We start from the raw sequence: 21,436 nt of genomic DNA, 5'->3' as shown, positions 1-21,436 counted from the left end.
AACAATGTAGGGGAGATGACATTCCCATCTCACAAAAAAAAGACAAATACAATAGTAAAACAACAGTTATAACACACATTATACAAAAACTAATTAAATTATAAAGTTTAAAAAAATATGTCAGGGGAAATAATGTGTTTTTACTGCTTTGCATGCCTGACAGCTTTAGATCAAGGTTTTACAGTTAAAAGCATAGATACACCTTGAAAATAATACATCCCGTGGAATATCTTTTGCAAAAAGTTAAACAAATTACAAGAAGGCAAGGAATATTCCCAAACATGAGAACTAGCGCTGTAGTGCACATTTGAAGCAAATCAACACATAACAGTACAAATCTAACATGTTTTAATGCCTTTACTAATAGGTATGATTGATATTTCTCCAACACATGCACAGATCCCTCCGGTCCATTGGTGGCGCTAGAGTAGAGCCTCTCAAACCACAGAAGAAGAGTCGATGTCAAAAAAGGCAGAAGAAGAAACAGTGGCGCTAGCAATGGCGGTATTTTGGCTGCAAAAATAAACAATACAGCTTGAAATTGATACTGTCGTGATAATACCTTTAAATCAAGTAGTAAAGCTTGTCCTCGGAGGTCTATCTGTAGAAGAAAGCGAACATCGTCATCTCTTTTGGAGCCATTTGAAGCTGCACATCCCTGTGTTGTTGGTGCAGCGAGCAGCCATCATCTCATTGTTGAGGAAACATTTCTGCCTTATCCTCTAAGTATCCTGACCATTAACGATGCCACTGGGTTTGAAACCGTGTTGTGCTGTCTGCAAGACAAACTCTTCGTCCATGTGGAAGAAAGGAAACCAGGGGGAGATCCTCTGTAACAACTGCACAGGAAAGAGCAGCAGCGGCGGGGCCACCGGACCCTCCATGTCCTCCAACACTCTGCCCAGCAATGGCGGGGGAAAGCAGGTTAGTTACTGTCTGTAAAGGGCCCTTTCACCTTCAATGTTTATCTTGTTTTCCGCCTGTATGTTGTAGGTATTATCAGGGAGAACCAAACCCTGCCACTACATTTTAAATCTGTTAGGGACAACGTTTTTTTTGTTGTTGACATTTTCAATTCACTTAAAAGACACAACGTTTACAGTAAGTACAGTCAGGATGTATTTGTTTTATTTAGATGTCTTCCATAGGACTTCTTTGTTGTTATGACCGACCCGTTGGCCACAACAGAAAAACCAGGAGAGACGCTCAAAGTTTCCAACAATCACAGCACTTCATTTGGCAACACCAAAAACAGGAGAGGATGGACGAGGTGAAAGGATCACGGTGGGAGTCCCTCCGCAGCAGGCTTGGAGAGAGTCATGACGGCCCTGTGACTCCGGGCAGCTGGGCTTAAATAGCACCTCCGGCCAGTTGTCCCTGATCACACTGATTGGCCTCTTCAGCTCCACCCCATTGCAGGACCTGCAACATTCAGACACTCACAGGCCCCAGGCCCTTCAGTTCAGAACACTGAAGTTGCCCCTCACACCTGGGAGCTCTCCACCCGCTGCAGAGAGAGGATGGAAAGGAGCATTGAAGCCCTCAAAATGCTAATGAATCTGTGGCTGTGTCGCCGGCTGCTCCACCTCCCCAGAAGCGGCGGGCCAAACTGCAGGAGGTGAGGCTGAAGTGTGTGAGATCCTTGTGGTGACTGTGTTCACGTGGGGAGCAGATTGAGGCTGCATCATACATATTTATGATTTAATAAATGCCCACACCGGGTTATATTTTGGATGTTCTGCCTCTGCCTCCTTGCTTGGTCGGGCCGCTCAATTGTCAGCTTCACAATTAGTCCCCGATCACACTGATTGGCCTCTTCAGCTCCACCCCATCAGCAGCCTAATGGAATACGCCCAGTATCTGGGACACAACTGTGATTTCCAGCTCCTCCACCAGTCGGGACCCCCGCACAACCGAAGATTTAGCATGCAGGCACTGCTCAACGGGAGGCGGTTTCCGGTTGCAGAGGCGTTGAGTAAGAAGGAAGTTCTCATGGCAGAGATGCAAGGAGAGCCGAGCACGGGAGACGATGTGGACCAAGTGACGGAGGTACTCCCAGACCCCAGTCCATATGTGTGGACGGGACCTTCCATAAGTACGTCTTCACCCCCGATGGAAACTGCAACCGAGAAGCCTTCGACGTTTACCTCGACGATGATGACTTCTGATTAAAGAAAATATAATGAAACAGGAGAGGATGGACGAGGTGAAAGGATCACGGTGGGAGTCCCTCCGCAGCAGGCTAGGAGAGAGTCATGACGGCCCTGTGACTCCGGGCAGCTGGGCTTAAATAGCACCTCCGGCCAGTTGTCCCCGATCACACTGATTGGCCTCTTCAGCGCCACCCCATCGCAGGACCTGCAACATTCACACACTCACAGGCCCCAGGCTCTGGGGCCGTCACATTATCTATTTTATACTTACTCAACTTGTTGTGAGAGACCAAATACTTGACTTTATCTTTATATTTAGTCTTGTTTTGTTTTTTTACCCTAAAATGTATTCGGCAAAAAACTGAATGTCCCCATGCCAGAAGACCAAATAAAATGTTTTAAAAGGAAAAACACAACAGGCACAAACGGGAACAGCAGCATAACAGACTGTGATCGATAGGGAAAAAATGTAACATAAGCTTGTTCCATTTTTGGGAAAGTCAAAAGGTTCTGCCCCTCTTTGTTTTATATAATCTTTAAATTGGATGTTTACATTTGTTTTAATTCATATTTATTAGACACAGTTACCAATCAATTACTCAATAATCATTAGTAATTTGTTATAGATAAACAGTTAATGGAGCTTAGTCTTATCTTAATAGCTTAATCTTTTGTGTTGCTTTTAGTCCAAGCAGGAGATCCACAGGAGGTCGGCACGGCTGAGAAGCACCAAGTACAAAGCTCCTGCCTCTGAGAAGAAGGTGTCAACTAAAGGAAAGGGAAGAAGACACATATTCAAACTCAAAAATGTAAGTAAGAGTAAGATTTCATCAGCGAATGCAGTTATTTCTGTAGATTTTGTGCTTTCCTTAGAATTTGACCCTGTGTGTTCCTTTTCCTCAGCCAATCAAAGCACCAGAATCAGTTGCTACAATCATCACATCAGAATCAGTATTTTATAAGGTACAGTGGTTTCTGCCTAATATCAAAAAAGATCATAGTGATAGTAGAACTAAACCTTTAGCCTGTGACACATATGAGACCAAACTCGGTCATTCTCATTGTTGATATCTATTTTGATATATTTGTATCCACAGGGTATTTACTACCAGACAGGAGATGTGATCAAGGTAACGGATGAGGAAGACGGGAAGCCGTACTATGCTCAGATTCGCGGCTTCGTGCAAGACCAGTACTGTGAAAAGAGCGCTGCACTGACCTGGTTAATCCCCACGCAGGCCAGCCGCAAGGACCAGTTTGAACCTGGGACATACATTGTTGGTGAGAAATTAAAATTGTACAATTTTCCATTTATTAGACAAATTTAAGGGGTAAAAAAAATGACACATTTTCTTGTTAGTTTTGTTTTTTTAAGAATCATTTTGGATAAATAGTGGTCAAGATCACAGACAAACACTTTGTGACTACTACCTTAAGTAAAGTTGTGTTTGCATTAGCAGTTACTTAAGGTAATACATCTTTAAAAAATCGGGAATGTTGCTAAAGTTTCCTATTTCGCAAGACTGCAAATATATACTTATTTTTTTAGGGGGTCATAAGCTTAGTCCCCATTAGGCGCATTCACACCGCAGTACTTTTCCCACAAAGGTTCATGAGAACTTAGTTCATGAGAACTCTCTTGTTCTCATGAACTAAGTACAGATCGCGTTCACACCGGAATAAGTCCCTGAGGGAGGATTAGGGAAATGAATCCGCTGACGTCACTTCTTCTTCTTCTGCTTTGGGTTTACTGGCAGACCGCAAACAACTTCACGGCGTACACTGCCACTCGGAGTCCCCGGCCGGAAGTCCCCGGAGTTGGGGACTGGCTTCAGTATAGAGATGGCAAATCCGGATCCTTTTATGGACTTGGAGTCTTATGAGTCAGTCATTGAAGAGATCCGGATCATACGAGTCATTTGAGTCATATGAGTCAGGATCACCAAGTCAGTAGAAATCCTACCGGTGAAACCGAAAAGTTGTTGCATTTCACGAGCATATTAAACTGACGTTATATTAACCTCCGCTACACAGTGCCTTTTGCTTTAATAAAAAATGTTGATCACAAAAAAAAAAGGGTTATTTTGTGATTTGGCGAATCTGAGTCTGCTGTTGACTCGTGCATGACGACGAGTCTGCTGGATCTCTGGATCTGCTGCTATACGGTTAGGGCTCTCGCGAGAGTTTTACACTAGACGGATCCTTTCTAGCCATAACCCTCTAGCAGGGACTGAAAAGGGAGTAAAAAGGTTCTGATGAACTAATTTGAGTTCCGGCTCTTTTTTGTGTGAACGCGACATTTCGGAACTATATCGGAACTAAAGTGGGAAAAGTACTGCGGTGTGAATGCGCCTATTGTGTGGCCTCATTCAGCAACAGATCGTGACTTCATGGACTATTATTTTCCTCACAATCTTCGCGATTATTTCTTAAAGAAGAGATGTCATAAACCTATGTTTTCACTCTCTCTCACACACACACACACACACACACACACACACACACACACACACACACACACACACACACACACACACTCATGTTGAGTGCCTATCAAACCCACAAACTGAGAAATAAGGCAACCCCATCAATTACAGTGGGGAAAAAAAGTATTTAGTCAGCCACCAATTGTGCAAGTTCTCCCACTTAAAAAGATGTATACCTCAACTATGAGAGACAAAATGAGAAAAAAAAGAAAATCCAGAAAATCACATTGTCTGATTTTTAAAGACTTTGTTTGCAAATTATGGTGGAAAATAAGTATTTGGTGAATAACAAAAGTTCATCTCAATGCTTTGTTATATACCCTTTGTTGGCAATGACAGAGGTCAAACGTTTTCTGTAAGTCTTCACAAATACCAGCACACACTGTTGCTGGTATTTTGGCCCATTCCTCCATGCAGATCTCCTCTAGAGCAGTGATGTTTTGAGGCTGTCGCTGGGCAACACGGACTTTCAACTCCCTTCAAAGATTTTCTATGGGGTTGAGATCTGGAGACTGGCTAGGCCACTCCAGGACCTTGAAATGCTTCTTACGAAGCCACTCCTTCGTTGCCCGGGCAGTGTGTTTGGGATCATTGTCATGCTGAAAGACCCAGCCACGTTTCATCTTCAATGCCCTTGCTGATGGAAGGAGGTTGTCACTCAAAATCTCACGATACATGGCCCCATTCATTCTTTCCTTTACACGGATCAGTCGTCCTGGTCCCTTTGCAGAAAAACAGCCCCAAAGCATGATGTTTCCACCCCCATGTTTCACAGTAGGTATGGTGTTCTTTGGATGCAACTCAGCATTCTTTCTCCTCCAAACACGTCTAGTTGAGTTTTTACCAAAAAGTTCTATTTTGGTTTCATCTGACCATATGACATTCTCCCAATCCTCTTCTGGATCATCTAAATGCTCTCTAGCAAACTTCAGACGGGCCTGGATATGTACTGGCTTAAGCAGGGGGACAGGTCTGGCACTGCAGGATTTGAGTCCCTGGCGGCGTAGTGTGTTACTGATGGTAGTCTTTGTTACTTTGGTCCCAGCTCTCTGCAGGTCATTGACTAGGCCCCCCCGTGTGGTTCTGGGATTTTTGCTCACCGTTCTTGTGATTATTTTGACCCCACGGGGTGAGATCTTGCATGGAGCCCCAGATCGAGGGAGATTATTAGTAGTCTTGTATGTCTTCCATTTTATAATAATTGCTCCCACAGTTGATTTCTTCACACCAAGCTGCTTATCTATTGCAGATTCAGTCTTCCCAGCCTGGTGCAGGTCTACAATTTTGTTTCTGGTGTCCTTTGACAGCTCTTTGGTCTTGGCCATAGTGGAGTTTGGAGTGTGACTGTTTGAGGTTGTGGACGGGTGTCTTTTAAACTGATAACGAGTTCAAACAGGTTCCATTAATACAGTTAACAAGTGGAGGACAGAGGAAGCTCTTAAAGAAGAAGTTACAGGTCTGTGAGAGCCAGAAATCTTGTTTGTTTGTAGGTGACCAAATACTTATTTTCCACCATAATTTGCAAATAAATTCTTTAAAAATCAGACAATGTAATTGTCTGGATTTTTTTTTTTTTTTTTTCTCATTTTGTCTCTCATAGTTGAGGTATACCTAGGATGAAAATTACAGGCCTCTCATCTTTTTAAGTGGGAGAACTTGCACAATTGGTCGCTGACTAAATACTTTTTTGCCCCACTGTATGTTGGCTGCCTCAGTCAGAAAACATTGGATACAACAAGCCTTTCAGATTTTGCTTCCCTAACATTAAAGCATATACACAATTTAAAGTAGAAATCCAAAATACAACAAGTATCAACCTGAAAATGAGCATAATGTGTGACTATTCAATAACTGTCTGTTTTGTATTAGGTCCAGAGGAGGATCTACCCAGAAAGATGGAGTATCTGGACTTTGTTTGTCACGCCCCCTCTGAATACTTTAAGTCACGTAGCTCCCCGTTCCCCACCATCCCCAACAGACCAGAAAAAGGCTACGTCTGGACCCACATAGGACCATCCGCAGCGCTCACTGCCAAAGAGTCCGTCAGTGGCAGCAGTTAACACGACTGTGATATGGACTCAGTCTGTTGCTTTAAACAGACGTTTGTACATTTATGTAATATAAGAAAATAAACAATGGTTAACCACAGCCATTACTTCAGATTGAAGGCGACTTGTAAGTTGATACAAAGGAAACCATGTGTTACGAGATAACAAGAATGTTGCTTACATACTACTTTTGTATATAATTATAAAAAAGCTCTTTTCCACCATCCTTTTTGTCTGTGTTTATTTTCAAGAAAATTGTATTTATGCATTGGAATAATAAACTTGTTTGTTTTTGACAATGTTATACCTTTTTGATTTAATTCATTCTTGTAAACGGAATGTTTTTGGCAACATTAGGGTAATCTTTCCTGCTCGGTTTTATGATGATGATTTACGTTATGACCTGGTTATGACTCATTGAAAAGTGAGCATCCTTTTCATACTTGGTAAAACAACTGTTTAAAATCCCACCATTGTTTTTTAATCCATACACAGTTTTTACGCTTCTTCAGTTCCCAGTTTAGTTCCTATATGGCTCCAAATATACAAAATCCACGAAACAGTTTATTGTCATCTGAGGTGTAGCTTTACAATTGCAAGAGGGTCCATCCCAAGCAAGGACTTTGAAACGTTGCGTTTGAGAGAGGAAGAGAGAGAAATATAGTTTTACCCCTACTTCTTTTATTTTTGCATTATAAAGTCGTTTTTCTAAAAAAAGAAAACCGGTTTCTCCCACTTTTTGCCTTGGCTTAGAGAGTGGTTCAAGCTACAAGCTCGAAACTTAACCAAACAGGAAGTGCTCAGCGGTGAATCCTCTGGCTCTGCCTCTTTACTCTTTGATTTCTCAGTCCGACTTTTAAGCCCACCTCGTCTGTGTACGAATTTCTGCGATAGTGTACCGGTATTTGTTCCCAAATGACACAACAATATTGCCCCTCATGGATTGTACTTTTTGTTGATCCAATGAAAACGCATGAATATGGGTAAATTCCAGTCCAAACTTGGTGAGGCATTTTATTTCATCGCAAATTGTTTTGGACTTTTTTAAAGCGCTTTTGACTTAGCCTTTAATATTTTCTTTTCTCCTGTTTGGACAGCTTCAAAACGTAGACAGAGTCCTGAAGGTAAGTCAACCAACACAGCAACTTAATAAACAACATAACTTCTTCTTTTAAAATGGGTTTACATATTTTTGTATGCAGGTGGGAGTTTGGCTTCCAATGTGCTGACCTGTCAGAGAGAGCTCCAGCAAATCCACAAAACTAAACTAACCAAGGTAGGAGACGTTTTTTTGTTTTTCTTTTCGTCTTTTCTGTGATTAAAAAAAAGTCTTCATGTTATTGGAATAACAAATAAGCACAACCAAACTGGAGTATTGCACAAAAACAGATCCCATACTACTTTGGTTTTCTATGACACTAATAATCTGGTATAAATTGAGATAGTCTTAGAGCTGGCACAGTGATGAATGGAAACAACATAATATTAACCACATGATAAACAAAGCCAAGGGCTACAGATTGTATTGATAACATTGTGGAAAATGTACTTAGATTTAAGATTGCTGAACATGAGACAGAGTTTTGCGAGATTTATTTTCCTGAATCAATAGTCAAACTTTGGATTTGATTTATTGAACAACTTCAAATAAACTCTCTACATTTATAATATTTAATCACACATTACTACAGTATTTTAGGGCACATTTATCCTCTGAAACATCTTCTTAAATGCCTGAGAGTTATACATTTTACAGTTTAACATTTATAAAAGTCTGTTCCCATACCTAAGACAAAAAGTAATAAAAAAGCACAGGCATTCCCGGCCTCTTTATGCTGGTTTATTTCAGTGCCAACAGCTTCATCCTTGTTAAGCCAGTTTTGGGATGAACAGTATTTGCTCACATCACATTAGGAGACATAAAAGGTGTTGGGAGGTGGTCGTATATTTATTCTTCCGCCCTTTCCTCCTCCATCTCTATAAAGAGACTTGCAAGTCTGTGAAGTGCAACACAGCCACCCCCTCAAAACAGCAAGGTCTTTATGCACGACCGGAAAAAAAATCTCCACATCTGGTACTGCTTTCCTTCTGCAGTCGGGCAAACTGTAGGAGGGGGGAGAGGAAAAAGATGTGGGAAAGGGGTGTTTGGTTGCGTAAATGGCATCACATTTACATAGCATTAATGAAGCAATCCCGTTTGGATATTGAAGACAAGAGAAAATGTCCTCTTTTATTAATTAAACATGTCAAATATAAGTTCCTATTAACCTTAAACACACTGATTGAAGCTGTGTTGTCAGATGTTGTGGTGAAAGTAAGCAACCACTTCTCAGCTGGTAGATCTTTTAGTACAACGGCTAAAGTCTTGAGATGTTGTTCTTTTTACAAGTTGTGTTGTTTCAAGGTTTATTACATTTTATATGTATGTTTCACAGTTTGGAAAAAGTTTATTCTGCCAAGTTGTTTAAACGCTTGTCGCTTGTTCTGTGCTTGTTAATGGCAGAGATCTTTCTGCCATTCGATTTTCCAGCCTAATTTAGCTTCACACCCCACCGCTGTAGACTGCAAACGGAAAAGACGTGTCATTTTATGAGACATTTTGTATTGTTTTCCGTCAGCTTTATACAATACTATATAAAGTAGTGAGCCAATACAATTATAACCTCTCAATTACCAGCGATGTCAGTGTTCACCATAATACTTCCTGAAAAAACACAAATGTCTACGTGGGTGTGCATGCATGTGTACAAGTATAGGCTGAGTCACAGTGCAAACTGTTCATAAACACTCTGTAAACATTGTAACATCCAGGGGAAATCATCATGAGTAGGATTTTGATCTTTACACTTTATATTTGTCATAACTAACGCCCAGAAGTGTTTACTTTGACTTCTACTGTTCTGCTTGTTATTTATCCACCTCAGCCCAGTTAACAACCTTAATGTGTTATTGCCTTGAGTCTGCACATGTTATTTTAAAGGATGAAAACAAAAATTCCCCCTAGAAACCCGATTTGTTTATTTACATACTCCTTCAATTAAAAACAACACAGAACAATCATGCATCGTAAAAACTTAAAGTGACCAAGTGGCAGTATTAAAAGTGCACAACAGAGCATGATATTTAGCAGTATTTAACAATGAAAAATGACTGTAAGATAAATATACCATAAAATAACTTAATGTTGGTTGCAGAATATCCTAATAGCAGCATTGATGATGGGTACAGGGGAATGTTTTTTTCTCCAGATTTGTGGTTATCTAACAGATTAAATAGTTGTTTTATTCATTTGAGTTCAATCAGCTTGTTTCAGTCTTTTTTGTATCCCAAGTCAGAGCAGCATGTTGTCATGAAAATGAGAGTAGTAAACAGAGCATCATCTTGTATCTCCATGTTAGACATTACCGCTGAGACAAAGGCAGCTATTGTTCAGCTGACTTTGACAGCCATCTTTGTGATATCAGGACACATGCTTGGATGATGGTTGAAGTACAATGAGGGCATACAACAAAAAACACGATTTCATCAGGCACCTTTCTGCTACCTCTCACCGTCTTTCACTTGTAATCCAACCCAGCATCAAAGCTTCCCAGCAGGCAGAGCGTGTCCGAGGAGAGGGGAGTGTGTGGAGGGAGATTAGTGTGAGTGTGAGGGTGCAACCGTCTTATTACTCTTGTTGTTGCTCATCTGCAGAACGTCAGTGCAACATAAGTGATGGATTGTCCTGTTGACAGATAAGAAAAGTCTTGCTGCTACTTTTTCTTGTTTTGACTTGTTTCTAGAGTTTTAATTCACTGAAATGGATATTACTTTTAAGGTTTATAGTTTTATAATGGGTTGTTATAGGTTACTTAAACGTTTGAACATGGTGTTACTTATGCCGCTTGCCTCCAGGAAATCTGGCTTTTAGTCAATTAGTCAACTAATTACCCGTTTTGGCTTTTGTCGACTTGGATTCCTTCACTCGGTTAGTCATTTCTTTATACTTTGTAGTCATGCTGAGTGAAGTATTAGTATCGACAAACTATAACTGTGAATTCTTAGTGTAACACAACTCAAACCTCCTTTAGTCAAGCACAGTTCTGCTGGCTTTTTGGTTTTACATTTAATGATCATATGAAACATCACGACACGTCAGTTACATGTGATGGGGGGGGGGGGAAAGGTCAAGATGTCGGCTGTTAAAGGAGGAGTTCCAGCTGGAAATGTCCAAAGTAAACCTCCTTCTGATGCCTTAATGTCTCATTTGTTTGATTTCTGCAGGAAAATAATGAAAGAATCCCATCACTGTCATATCTGATACAAATGTAATTGTCTTTAAAGGAACTGAAGAAGAGTCAGTGACAGTCTTTTAGAAAGACCCCACAGATGTTCAAGGATTGGCTCAGCATTGCTCACATCTGGAGCTCAATCTCAACACTCATGGGACTGAAAAGCCCGTATTGGCTTTCTCTCTGCCTTCCCTCTCCTACATGTGTGCTCTCTGCTAATTCATACGTTTGTGTTTTACAGAATTTGTATATAGAATTAAGGGCGAACAAGTCTGACCATAACTGCAAACTGAAAGGTGAGTAAAGAATTGCATCATTGTTGTTTCATTGTTGTTTTACTTCCATGCTGACACCGCTATTAATGCATGCTACTATAAAGGGCTTCATTAGATTGTGTAGATTTTGTGCATGATCTGAGATGTTGAAATCAAATGAATCTGTTTTATATTTGTGTGAGAAAACTTCGACCTTTGGATGGACAGTGTTCTGTTTCCTCTCTGCTGCCAAACCTTTATTGAAAACAGAGCTTACAACAAGGAATACATTCATTGCAGAGAGTCTACACGGTTTGTTTTGAAATGGGCTTTTATGTTCTCGGCCCCTGCAGCCTGGAAATGCGTGCTAACAGATTTTTAGCCAGATAGGCCGACCCCTATGAGAGCTTTTACAAATTAAGTGGCGGTTTTGGGGGTTTATTCAATTGGAATTTGTAATTGCTTCCTTTGCAACATCTGTTTCCTCCTTTCTGTTACTCCAGGAAAATTATTCTGTGAGTTCATGCTGTGTGTTTTTCAATATTTGTGTTTGAAACACTGCCGCTATTTTTGCCTGTGCTCCTTTTGGAAAGCAACTTTTGTAAGATTTCAATTGGCCTTTACCTGGTTAAATGAAGATTGAATAACATATTTGAATAAACTATAGGTTTTTCAATATTTGTGTGTTTGAAACACTACATTTCCGCCATCTTGGCCAGGTCTCCTTTTGGAAAAGAGCTTTTGTAAAATTGCAATGGGACTGGTTAAATTACTTATTTTAATAAACATAGGTACCATGAAACTGTGATTCTCCTGGGATATGATAGTTTAACCGCTTACTGTGTGTTGTTTAGATGTTCTACCACCAAAGAAGAAAGCTGATAGAGGAAATGGCATCCACCTCCAGGTCAATAAACAGACACAGAAGAAGAGCAGCCATGCTGGTGTGAGTTAATCTCCATATCTCTGTAACATTTGCTAATTGTACATAAATGTGTGTACTGATTACTGTGAGATGTGTTCGGGAGAACTCTTTGCAAACTCATCTGATACTAATCAACAAGGTATTTTATAATTCCAAATGGTTGTTTTACCAGTTCTAAGTCTCTGTTGGTAAACACCCACACAACCCAACTCAATGCAACCTTTAATTCTCCCTAATTAACTACAACACTGTAGTAAAATGTTTTTTATAGCAGTAAAAAGCTTGTTTTCTGCACATGCAGGTCACAGAGTGTAACATGGTGTCTGATGAGGACACTCAGCAGGAGTGGGTGTTCACACTGTACAACTTTGACAACAGTGGCAAGGTCACCAAAGAGGTAGGTTTGCATATTGTTTAAGTAAAGGTGGTTTTAAATAGCATGCCTTGTACACTGTGAAAATGTGTGTGTGTGTGTGTGTGTGTGTGTGTGTGTGTGTGTGTGTGTGTGTGTGTGTGTGTGTGTGTGTGTGTGTGTGTGTGTGTGTGTGTGTGTGTGTGTGTGTGTGTGTGTGTGTGTGTGTGTGTGTGTGTGTGTGTGTGTGTGTGTGTGTGTGTGTGTGTGTGTGTGTGTGTGTGTGTTCTGTAGGACATGTCCAGCTTGATTCGCTCCATCTATGAGGTACTAGAGACATCAGTCAAGCCAAACGGAGGCCCCCCACCTCTGAAGATAAAGCTTGTTGTAACTCCGTCAGCTGACCCAGAGAAGATCTTACTAATAGGTGAAAAGAAGGAGAGAAAAACTGTGGATATTAAAGAAACACTTTTCCACACAAAATGACAATTTGTAAATCAATGACTCACCTTGACTTTTCGAAATATTTTTCCCCCACATTCTTCTTCTGTGAACAAATATTTTAAAAGGTTTAAGCTGTGTAGTTTTACTGTTGTTAAACCTGTGCCCCCTTTACTTCAATTCATTAGGACTTTTTCTTTAATTCGTTTGTTCATCGTGGAAGCATGCAAGAACATCTAATGTATATGAATAATCCAAGGTAACACTCCATTGAACTCAATTCAAAACAGCATCACAGGAGAAGACAGCATCCCAGGAGGCAGGGAACCCAGTAAGAGGACTTTATTGTGTGGATGAAAACATTGAGCGCAGAAACCACTACCTGGATCTAGCCGGCATTGAAAACTACACGTCCAAGTTTGACGGTACAGGTATAACTTGGACATAACACAATACAATCCCTCCTTTCCCGAACTGTTGTATTTTAACCTCTGGTGTTACATACGATTAAAGTCGTTCTTATTCCTGTTTTTTCCAGAATCCGCTACCCAGGAGCCCAGTCAGGATACTTGCTCAGCTCCCAAGCACCGCCCTGTGGTCAGCACAGTGAACTGCATGTCTCCTGGAGGCCAATACACCCCATATTCCCTGAAAAGCAAGGCCATGGGAAAGGACAGGCATGGAGGTGATAGAAAGTCCTGCAGGTTACATGGCAAGCACCCTGCTTCCTGGTGCCATCCCTCTCAGCCTGCAGCACACAGCGCCCTGCAGCGCAGTCACAGCAGGAGGCTGCGCACCAGGGGACACGAGGCTGCCTCCAGACCCCCGCCTGAAATACCTTCAGACAGTCATCCCTCCTGTGGAGCCCCTGCTTCTCAAACCAAGAGACATGAGCACCATCACGAGCACCATCATCATCATCACTACCACCCTTCGTAGAAGCATTTTAAACACATATCAGACAGGTGAAGAGTAAGTATGCTAGCGACAGGAAATGTTTTAGAGGTTAATTGCAACTCAGCATGTTCTTGATGAATTACTTAATTTACATGTTTTTTAATGTGTGGTGGAATCAGGTTATCAGTTATCTAAAGTTATCTAACAAACCCTAAAGATAAGCTACTCTCTGTGGTCAGTTTAATGTTTTCTGAAAGCTACTTTGTTTTGGGTGCTGAAGATCTGGATTTGATGAGGAGATGGGATGAAGAGGTGTGATGAGGTCTTTGGATTAGCTCTCCTGGGCACTGGATATGATGAAAGGAGGTGGATGGGCTTCAGCATGAACACCTGAAATCACAGCTGACTGCAGGAGAGAGGAGAACCATTTTAAAGTTTGGCTGCAGCACGATGATTGGCTGCTGGAGGTTGAGGTGAAATGTAATAGGTTAAAGAGAACTGCAGCTTCGGAATGAATTAATATATACCCAGTCTTCCTGAAATAACTTGCGCTGAGCTTCATATAATCATGGGTGCATGGATCCGAGGTTGTCGTTCTATTACTGCTCTCACATGTCACAAGTGATCAGTGACAAGTTTTTCTTTTGGAATTTAGATGTTGTTTCTACTTATCTCTTTGGCAAAAGTTACAAATAGACAGTGTTCCCGACGAAGGACAGGAGACAGCTGTTGCTATTATTAACCTCAACCCTCTCACCCACCACGCGACCCCTCTGCCTCACAACAGCTAGCCTGGGTTTAGACAGGTCTACAACTCTGGGACAGACGGCAACAGAGGAAATAACAAAGCGTCAAAACAGTGACCTGCAGAGCTGTTAGACTGCAGCTCTCAACAACAACCACGAGTCTGACGAAACAAACGGGATAAAAACAGGGAACCATGAAGACACTGCGGTTTATTGCGGCTGAGGGCTTCGTGCAGAGTGGTCCCAGTGCTCTGGAGAACCTAAACTGCATGTCTTTCAACCTCTACCCGCTCCTCTTCAAGGCCTGTTATCTGCTGGAGCAGGCGGACATGCTGCGTGCTTTGGTGCAGACATGGCCTCTTCCTGTGCTCGACTTACAGAGGCTGCTTGGAGCCACAGCCGACTGTGAGACGGACCTCACCTCCCGCACCTGCCGCCTCTGTCTGGAGGCCATTATAACTGGCTTAAAGGTACTTTAGTCAAATATGCCTTGTCCTATTTATACTTGTGTTTAAGGGCATGTTCCTGTGTCATGTTTTTCAGTTCTTCTCCTTGTGAACTAATTGCCTTAAAGCGAAGAAAATATTCCTAAATAATTAGCGTAGTATCCCAATATTTATGTGTTTTTTTCAATTATAAATAAGTTAAGTTAATGGAAGCCATATTTACCCAGGTTCACCACAGAGGCATGCAAACACATTTCTTAGTTTTCTTCACAAATTCAAGATAACAGGGTGTGTCAGTGATATTAAAATGTTCCTTTTGTGTTCCTTTAAACACATCTGCTTTAACTTGTTATTGGCTCATGATCGTGAATTATTATAGATTGACACTTTCAACTAATTTACACAATTTCCCTTTTGTTTTCTATAGGATTATGTGCTGTCTTCTCCAAGAACCTACGCCAAAAACCTGCGTGTGGTGGACCTGACAGGCCTGAGGGATGTGGAGCACCACACCTGCCCCTGCCGGTCCACCCTGGGTCGATGGGGAAGAACCAAGCTCCTGACACAAGTGTGCTTCGAGACCATGGTGACCATGCAAGCCAGCGAAGTGCCACAATCTGCCTTTGAAACCTCTATTGAGGTCCGTCTGAACGGCTTTGTCACGGGCCGCAGCTATGAGCTGGTGGCTCAGGCCTTCCTCGTCCTCCGCTACTGTCCTCTGAAGATGCGCTTTGTTAGTTTTCGGGCGGACACCCTCACTCTCAAGCAGCTGTTTTATGTTCTTCGCCTGGCAGAACCTGACAGCATTGAAAAGCTGGAGGTAGTCCACAATGTTCCCCTGCAGGCTGCACACTTGGAAGTGCTGCTGTCCAAGGTGGAACTTTCCAGATTGCAGTCTTTGACCCTTCCGGCCGGGGCGTTGGATGTCAGGAGGTTGGGCCCTGATGACGACATCATGTCCATCATCGGGAATCTGCTGGCCCAACTGAGCAGCCTGACCGAGCTCTATGTTGGCTTCTCCACTCTAACTGGACACATACGCAGACTGCTTAAGTGAGTAGGCTAAAAGGATAGAGGGAGAGACGGAGAAAGACAACAAGGTGTTCTTGTTTGGATGAGGACAAGATGGAGGCTCACATGCACCTTACAGCATCAGGAGCTTTAATATAGCTCAAAAAGAATCACCTTTCTCCGGGGTCAAAACACGTTCCAGCTTTAAGGCTCTTGTTTAGCAATGGAAGGCATTTTGTTTTTAAAATTGCTGACATGATGCCAGGATGAGAACAGACAGCCGCAGGTGCTCTTACAGTCAAATGGAAAAAAGCAGGAGTACAAAGCACTGAACTGTCAATCAAAGTCTGGTGTAAACCTCACAATGAAAATGCCTCCCTTATAATTAAAATGATGCTTCTTCAATAATAAGGAAAGGTAAAGGGGGATTCAATCAAAAATAAACAAAAAAGCCAGTAAAGCCTGCATGCAGTTAGGCAAGCGTTAACCCTTGCACACCGATTTGTCTTTATGCAGGTAACCTTGTTAAAACAGAAATGCTAAAATCTTGCTTTAAGTTGCCAAAAGATCAGAATGCCCTGGGTGTGCAATGATCTACCTCACTTAAGGTCTAAAACCACACGGACAAGTTATCTGCCTGCTTTCCACTATATCAAAGTTGTATTCAGAAATGTCTGGTATACCACTGGGCTTTATCTGATACAAATTCATTCTCTTTACCCCTCTTTTCTTTCCACAGTCCTCTCAACACACCGCTGCAGTGCTTGGATGTGGCCAACTGCTGCCTGAACCGTGTGGACATGACCTATCTGTCCAACAGCCTCCACAGCGAGTTCCTGGTCAGCCTGGACATCAGCGGACACGACATCTTCAGATCTTTCTACTCCTGTTTCGACAAACTGCTCGGCCGCTGCTCAGCCACATTGACCAGCCTGGCCGTAGAAGAGTGCAACATCGAGGACGAGCACATGGACGACTTCATTCACACTCTGGCTCGCTGTCAGATGCTAGAGGAGCTCAGACTCCTGGGAAACCCTCTGACCTCTGCAGCCCTGTACAGGTTATTCTCCATGCTATCTGCAGGCTTTCCTAACTTAAAATACATCGAGGTACCAGTTCCCAGAGAGTGCTACTCAGAGGATGTCACTTACCCTCTGGAGGATTCAGACCTCCTGGTGTACAACAACGAGTTGTTTCAGGAAGTCAATGCCCAGTTGATGGGGATCCTGGAAGGAGCAGGGAGAGGGAGTGTGGAGGTGTGCACCCCTCTCATGGGGGCGTACGACCCAGATATTAACGAAACCAGCAACGAGTTGGGAGTGTCCATGCTGCAGTCTTATAACAACGTCCTTGGGGACTTTATTAGTAGCATAACTGAAGTGGACAACAGGAGATCACAGGCTCAGAAAAATGCTGAATAGATTTGACTGTGGAGAGATCAAATATACAGAAAAGGGATATGAACTCAGATTGTTGAGATTAATCTAGACATTGTGGAAAGCACAACCATTGCAGAAATAATTTGTTGACTGGTCGAAAATCCCAGAAATGTCTTCATTGTAACTAGTAAACTATTATTAAGCTATACTATATTTGCCGCGTTTTATATCTTTTAGGGTGCAGGTGGGGACGTATTTAAGTTTCAGAGGAAAAAAACACAAGTTTTTTATGTACTTTACAAGACAAAAATGTATTAACATTATTGATCTGTCCTTTGTTTTTTTATGTTAAAAAAATGGTGATATCAGTTAGATTTGGTTCGGTCAGAGTTGAGAAACAAAACATCCATGTTTACGCTCTAAATGAAAGCCTTCCTGACGCTGGTGCAAACTTTCGTCACTGTTCCTATTCATGACTGAAGGGAAAACCTGAGTACAGATACACTAGACTTGATTTATCAACACCATATACAGGGTTCCAAGTCCAGAAGTCATCTCAACAGAAGATCATGGTTTTCTTCTCAGCACTTCCTATACGCCTAACGTGTGTGCAGAAGAGATAGATGTGGCTACTGTAGCGGTTTTGGTAGATACTTGAAGTTTGTCTAGGATTCTTTCTAAACTGTATTTATCATGTCTATATTCGTGTTTAAATGCTGTATATAACTGGAACAGCATAACTTTGCAACAATCAGAATAGCAAGTATGCTTGTAATGGTTTCCCTTTGTCATACCAATAAATCAAACCTCCAAATACTTCAGCCTACTATCCATTATATTTATTTTAAAAAAAAAGACACTTACACATCTTCTAAAATGTACAATTTCTTTAATGAGCAATGTTTTATATAGGTAAGGTTTTCATTTTAAATACTACACCAGGGGACAATCATGCACAGACTGAGGACGAGGACTTCAGAACCATTTAGTTCTTCATCCATTCCTCCTTTTCTTTCCTCTCCTGGACCACCTCCTTCAGGTAAGGTGACAGATATTGGACATCCTAAAAGGAGAAGATACGAAAAACATGAGACAAATGAAATCACCATTATCAGAAGAGTAATAATTGTTTGATTAGATAGGTGTAATGCATTATCATTAAATCATATCCAACCCTATAGTTTATTGATCCTTTTTATACTTACACCTGATTATATAAATAATTCCTTAATTTTTGCATCTAGCTACAAATAGATTTAGCAGGCAAGTCTCTAGTAGGTAAAGTATGTATTACAAGATTAAAAAAAGGGAAATGCTGCACCTCTTCAAACTTTGTCCACTGCTCTTTAGGGAGGATCTGCTGTTTCATGGAGAGATCCAGCGCTCTCTTCACCCTGAACACCCTGTCGTTGTACTGGTTCTCTGGGATCCTCCTCAGAGCCTCCGACACATCCGTATCCTCATAGAGCGTGTCATCGCGCATTAAACCTGTGAGAGAAAAAAATGCTTTAACAAGCTGGAAAAGTGTGGGAAATCAATTATAAAATGGCCTACACTCATCCGAGGCAATGATGTTCCCCCCCTGTACATTTAAAACAAGTACGTTTATACTCTGACTATTTGACCAATATATATTGACTTACCCAGCTTGTTGAAGCCGGCCATGTTGTAATACCATTTGCGGAACCCCATCAGGAGCCTGCCTGTTGCTACTGTGAACATGACAAGAAAAGACAAATTATTATTCACAAACCTTAATTTAAACAAGAGCATAATGGCAGGTATAAGGCTTGGATCAGATTTGAGCTTAACAGCTTAAAAAGGGATGCAACTACCAATTATATTATTTCATTATTGATTAAACATTTATGCTACAAAATTCAGGCAATACAGGATTCTTAAATCCCAAAGCGATTTGTTAAAACATCTTGTTTTGTGAGTCAGAATCTAAAATATGTTGAGATTAATATGATTTTACACCTAAAACTAGGCAATCTATAATTGAGAAGTTGAAACATGAATTGTCCATTCATCAAAAATAGTTGGCAATTATTTTCTGTCAATTAACTTGTTTTAGCTCTTATGCAAACCCGTCTGTGTAATAAGATTCACTGATTTCTTTAAGTCTGCTATTACTGTGTATTGTATTGGCAAAAACATTATAATTGTTTCATTATTGGTATGCATCAGATAAAATGCCCTTTTATTCTGTAACTATTCTGCTTGTTTGTTATTTTTATTACATTTAAAAATTATCTTAACGTCTTGTATTTTTAAGACCCTGTAAAGCACTTTACAAATAAACTTTCATAGCATTCACTCAATATGAATTCACTTATAAATTATGTGACTCACAGCGTATTAACTATGTTCACACACTACACTATCTGATAAAGACAACAAGTCAAGGATGACAACAATAACGAAAGATAATTTGCCCTTCTGTGATCAATAACATCTTCAAGAGCATTTAAAGACAGCAACACATCAGTGGCTGAAATGCTAAGAAGCTAACCGTAGCTGACCCACAGTACGCCTATAGATGGTACAGCAAAAAAACTAACAACGCGATAACAGTTGCTGGTTAAGACATTAGTAAAGGTCTAATCAGTACAAGGACAGCAGAGAGTGTCTAGTACGTAAATAAATGTGCCAATGTGATCAGCATTAGCAGCTAGCGCTATGCTAACTTTAGATAACCCTAGCCTCAGTTAGCACGGGGACACTAGAGGACACACACAAGTCAAACGCGTCAAAGGCAAATACAGTCAGACAAAAATAAGCACGACATAATATTATCGGTTACAATACTATATACATTACGCAATGACACTACAACACACAATGTAGCTTAAGTTTAAATCCCAAATGATAATGTAAAAAGTGCTGTTGATTTACCCGGTGCCCTCGACGCCATTTTTACCACTCAGAACTGAGAGCAACCCTGGAGCAACCGCGGTGAGTTATTCTTCTTCCTCTTCCTCTTCTTCTCTCAGTTTTTGGCGGATTGCAAACAACTTAAGGTGCATACCGCCACCTACTGTACAAGAGTGTGTATCACCATATCATCCTATCAACACTTGTGGAATTATACCACTGTATTTACGTTGTTTTCAATTCTTCCAATCAATCATGTTTCACTCAAATACTTAAGAATGGCCTTCCTGGTATCTTTTACCCCCTCACCTTCTGTTCCCATTGTCCCCATCAGGCTCTACTCCCTTTCTGCCTCTCTGACCCTGTCTCTTAGTTTTCCCGTCTCTGTTTTGTACATGTTGCAGTGTAATATGATGTGTTCCACATATTCTTTCACTCCACACCCCCTGCATTCTTCAGCTTCGCTTTTTCCCATTATAAACATTGCGCCGTTTAATCCTGTATGATCCAATCTATCTGAGTCTAGTGATGATGATCTCCTCCCGTCTGTTCCTTTCTGTATATATCTTTATTATGACTGATTTCTGTAACTTGTGGTATCTCCTCCCTTTCTGATCTTCCTCCCACATTCTCTGCCATATTTTCATACCCTTCTTCTTAATTATTGCTTTTCCTTCTCCTTTTCCAAGTGTTTTAAAAAAAAAACTGCTTTATTGCCAAATATAGCTAGGTTTACGTGGTGACGACATATGATCATAAAAGATATGGAGAAATGAATAATACAAAATAACACATTATCCATTTATCATGAGTCTTCAAGGCTGAAAAGATGTGTTGTATTTATAAACACGCTTTTTGTTATACAAGTTATTATACTTTTGTGAATGTAAAGTTTTGCCAGGTTAATAAAAAGACCAATATTATAATACTGTTTTTGTACTGAGCTGCAGACACAGACAAAAAACAAACAGCACATCTTTGTAAAAATAATAGAAAAAAATAAGTTGAAAAGTATTGGGTAAATTATTTTCCAAAAGTTAACAATATACAGACAGCTACAAATTAGGTTACATGAAAGTTTCATTACCAATCCCACACAAAGAGCAATTTATATCAGTGTACTTTCTATGTGCTATTAATGATATGCTGG

The 21,436-nt window shown here is 40.9% G+C and overlaps 4 protein-coding genes across 4 annotated transcripts; 3 read left to right on the top strand and 1 right to left on the bottom strand.

Moving 5' to 3' along the window:
• Positions 1-389: 389 nt before the first annotated feature.
• gatad1 (GATA zinc finger domain containing 1) lies at positions 390-6,991 on the top strand. The gene is made up of 5 exons (XM_079654466.1): positions 390-924; positions 2,840-2,962; positions 3,057-3,116; positions 3,251-3,434; positions 6,509-6,991. Exons 1-5 carry the CDS (start codon positions 745-747, stop codon positions 6,697-6,699), a joined length of 738 nt encoding a protein of 245 aa, XP_079510592.1. The 5' UTR covers positions 390-744; the 3' UTR covers positions 6,700-6,991.
• Positions 6,992-7,553: 562 nt separating this feature from the next.
• LOC307021685 (uncharacterized protein) lies at positions 7,554-12,833 on the top strand. The gene is made up of 6 exons (XM_079654035.1): positions 7,554-7,691; positions 7,785-7,811; positions 7,890-7,963; positions 11,200-11,254; positions 12,067-12,534; positions 12,784-12,833. Exons 1-5 carry the CDS (start codon positions 7,661-7,663, stop codon positions 12,165-12,167), a joined length of 288 nt encoding a protein of 95 aa, XP_079510161.1. The 5' UTR covers positions 7,554-7,660; the 3' UTR covers positions 12,168-12,534; positions 12,784-12,833.
• Positions 12,834-13,981: 1,148 nt separating this feature from the next.
• Positions 13,982-18,225, top strand: lrrc14b (leucine rich repeat containing 14B). Its single transcript, XM_079654032.1, has 3 exons — positions 13,982-15,043; positions 15,447-16,072; positions 16,770-18,225. Exons 1-3 carry the CDS (start codon positions 14,768-14,770, stop codon positions 17,449-17,451), a joined length of 1,584 nt encoding a protein of 527 aa, XP_079510158.1. The 5' UTR covers positions 13,982-14,767; the 3' UTR covers positions 17,452-18,225.
• Positions 18,226-18,278: 53 nt separating this feature from the next.
• On the bottom strand, positions 18,279-20,437 carry uqcrb (ubiquinol-cytochrome c reductase binding protein). The gene is made up of 4 exons (XM_079654033.1): positions 20,308-20,437; positions 19,053-19,121; positions 18,731-18,897; positions 18,279-18,472 (listed from the first exon to the last, which is right to left on the bottom strand). The coding sequence occupies exons 1-4, from the start codon at positions 20,324-20,326 to the stop codon at positions 18,395-18,397; spliced, it is 333 nt and encodes a 110-aa protein (XP_079510159.1). The 5' UTR covers positions 20,327-20,437; the 3' UTR covers positions 18,279-18,394.
• Positions 20,438-21,436: the final 999 nt, after the last annotated feature.

This window comes from Notothenia rossii, assembly GCF_949606895.1.
Source record: "Notothenia rossii genome assembly, chromosome: 10".
NCBI lineage: Eukaryota > Metazoa > Chordata > Actinopteri > Perciformes > Nototheniidae > Notothenia > Notothenia rossii.
This window is presented reverse-complemented; position numbering and strand designations above follow the sequence as displayed.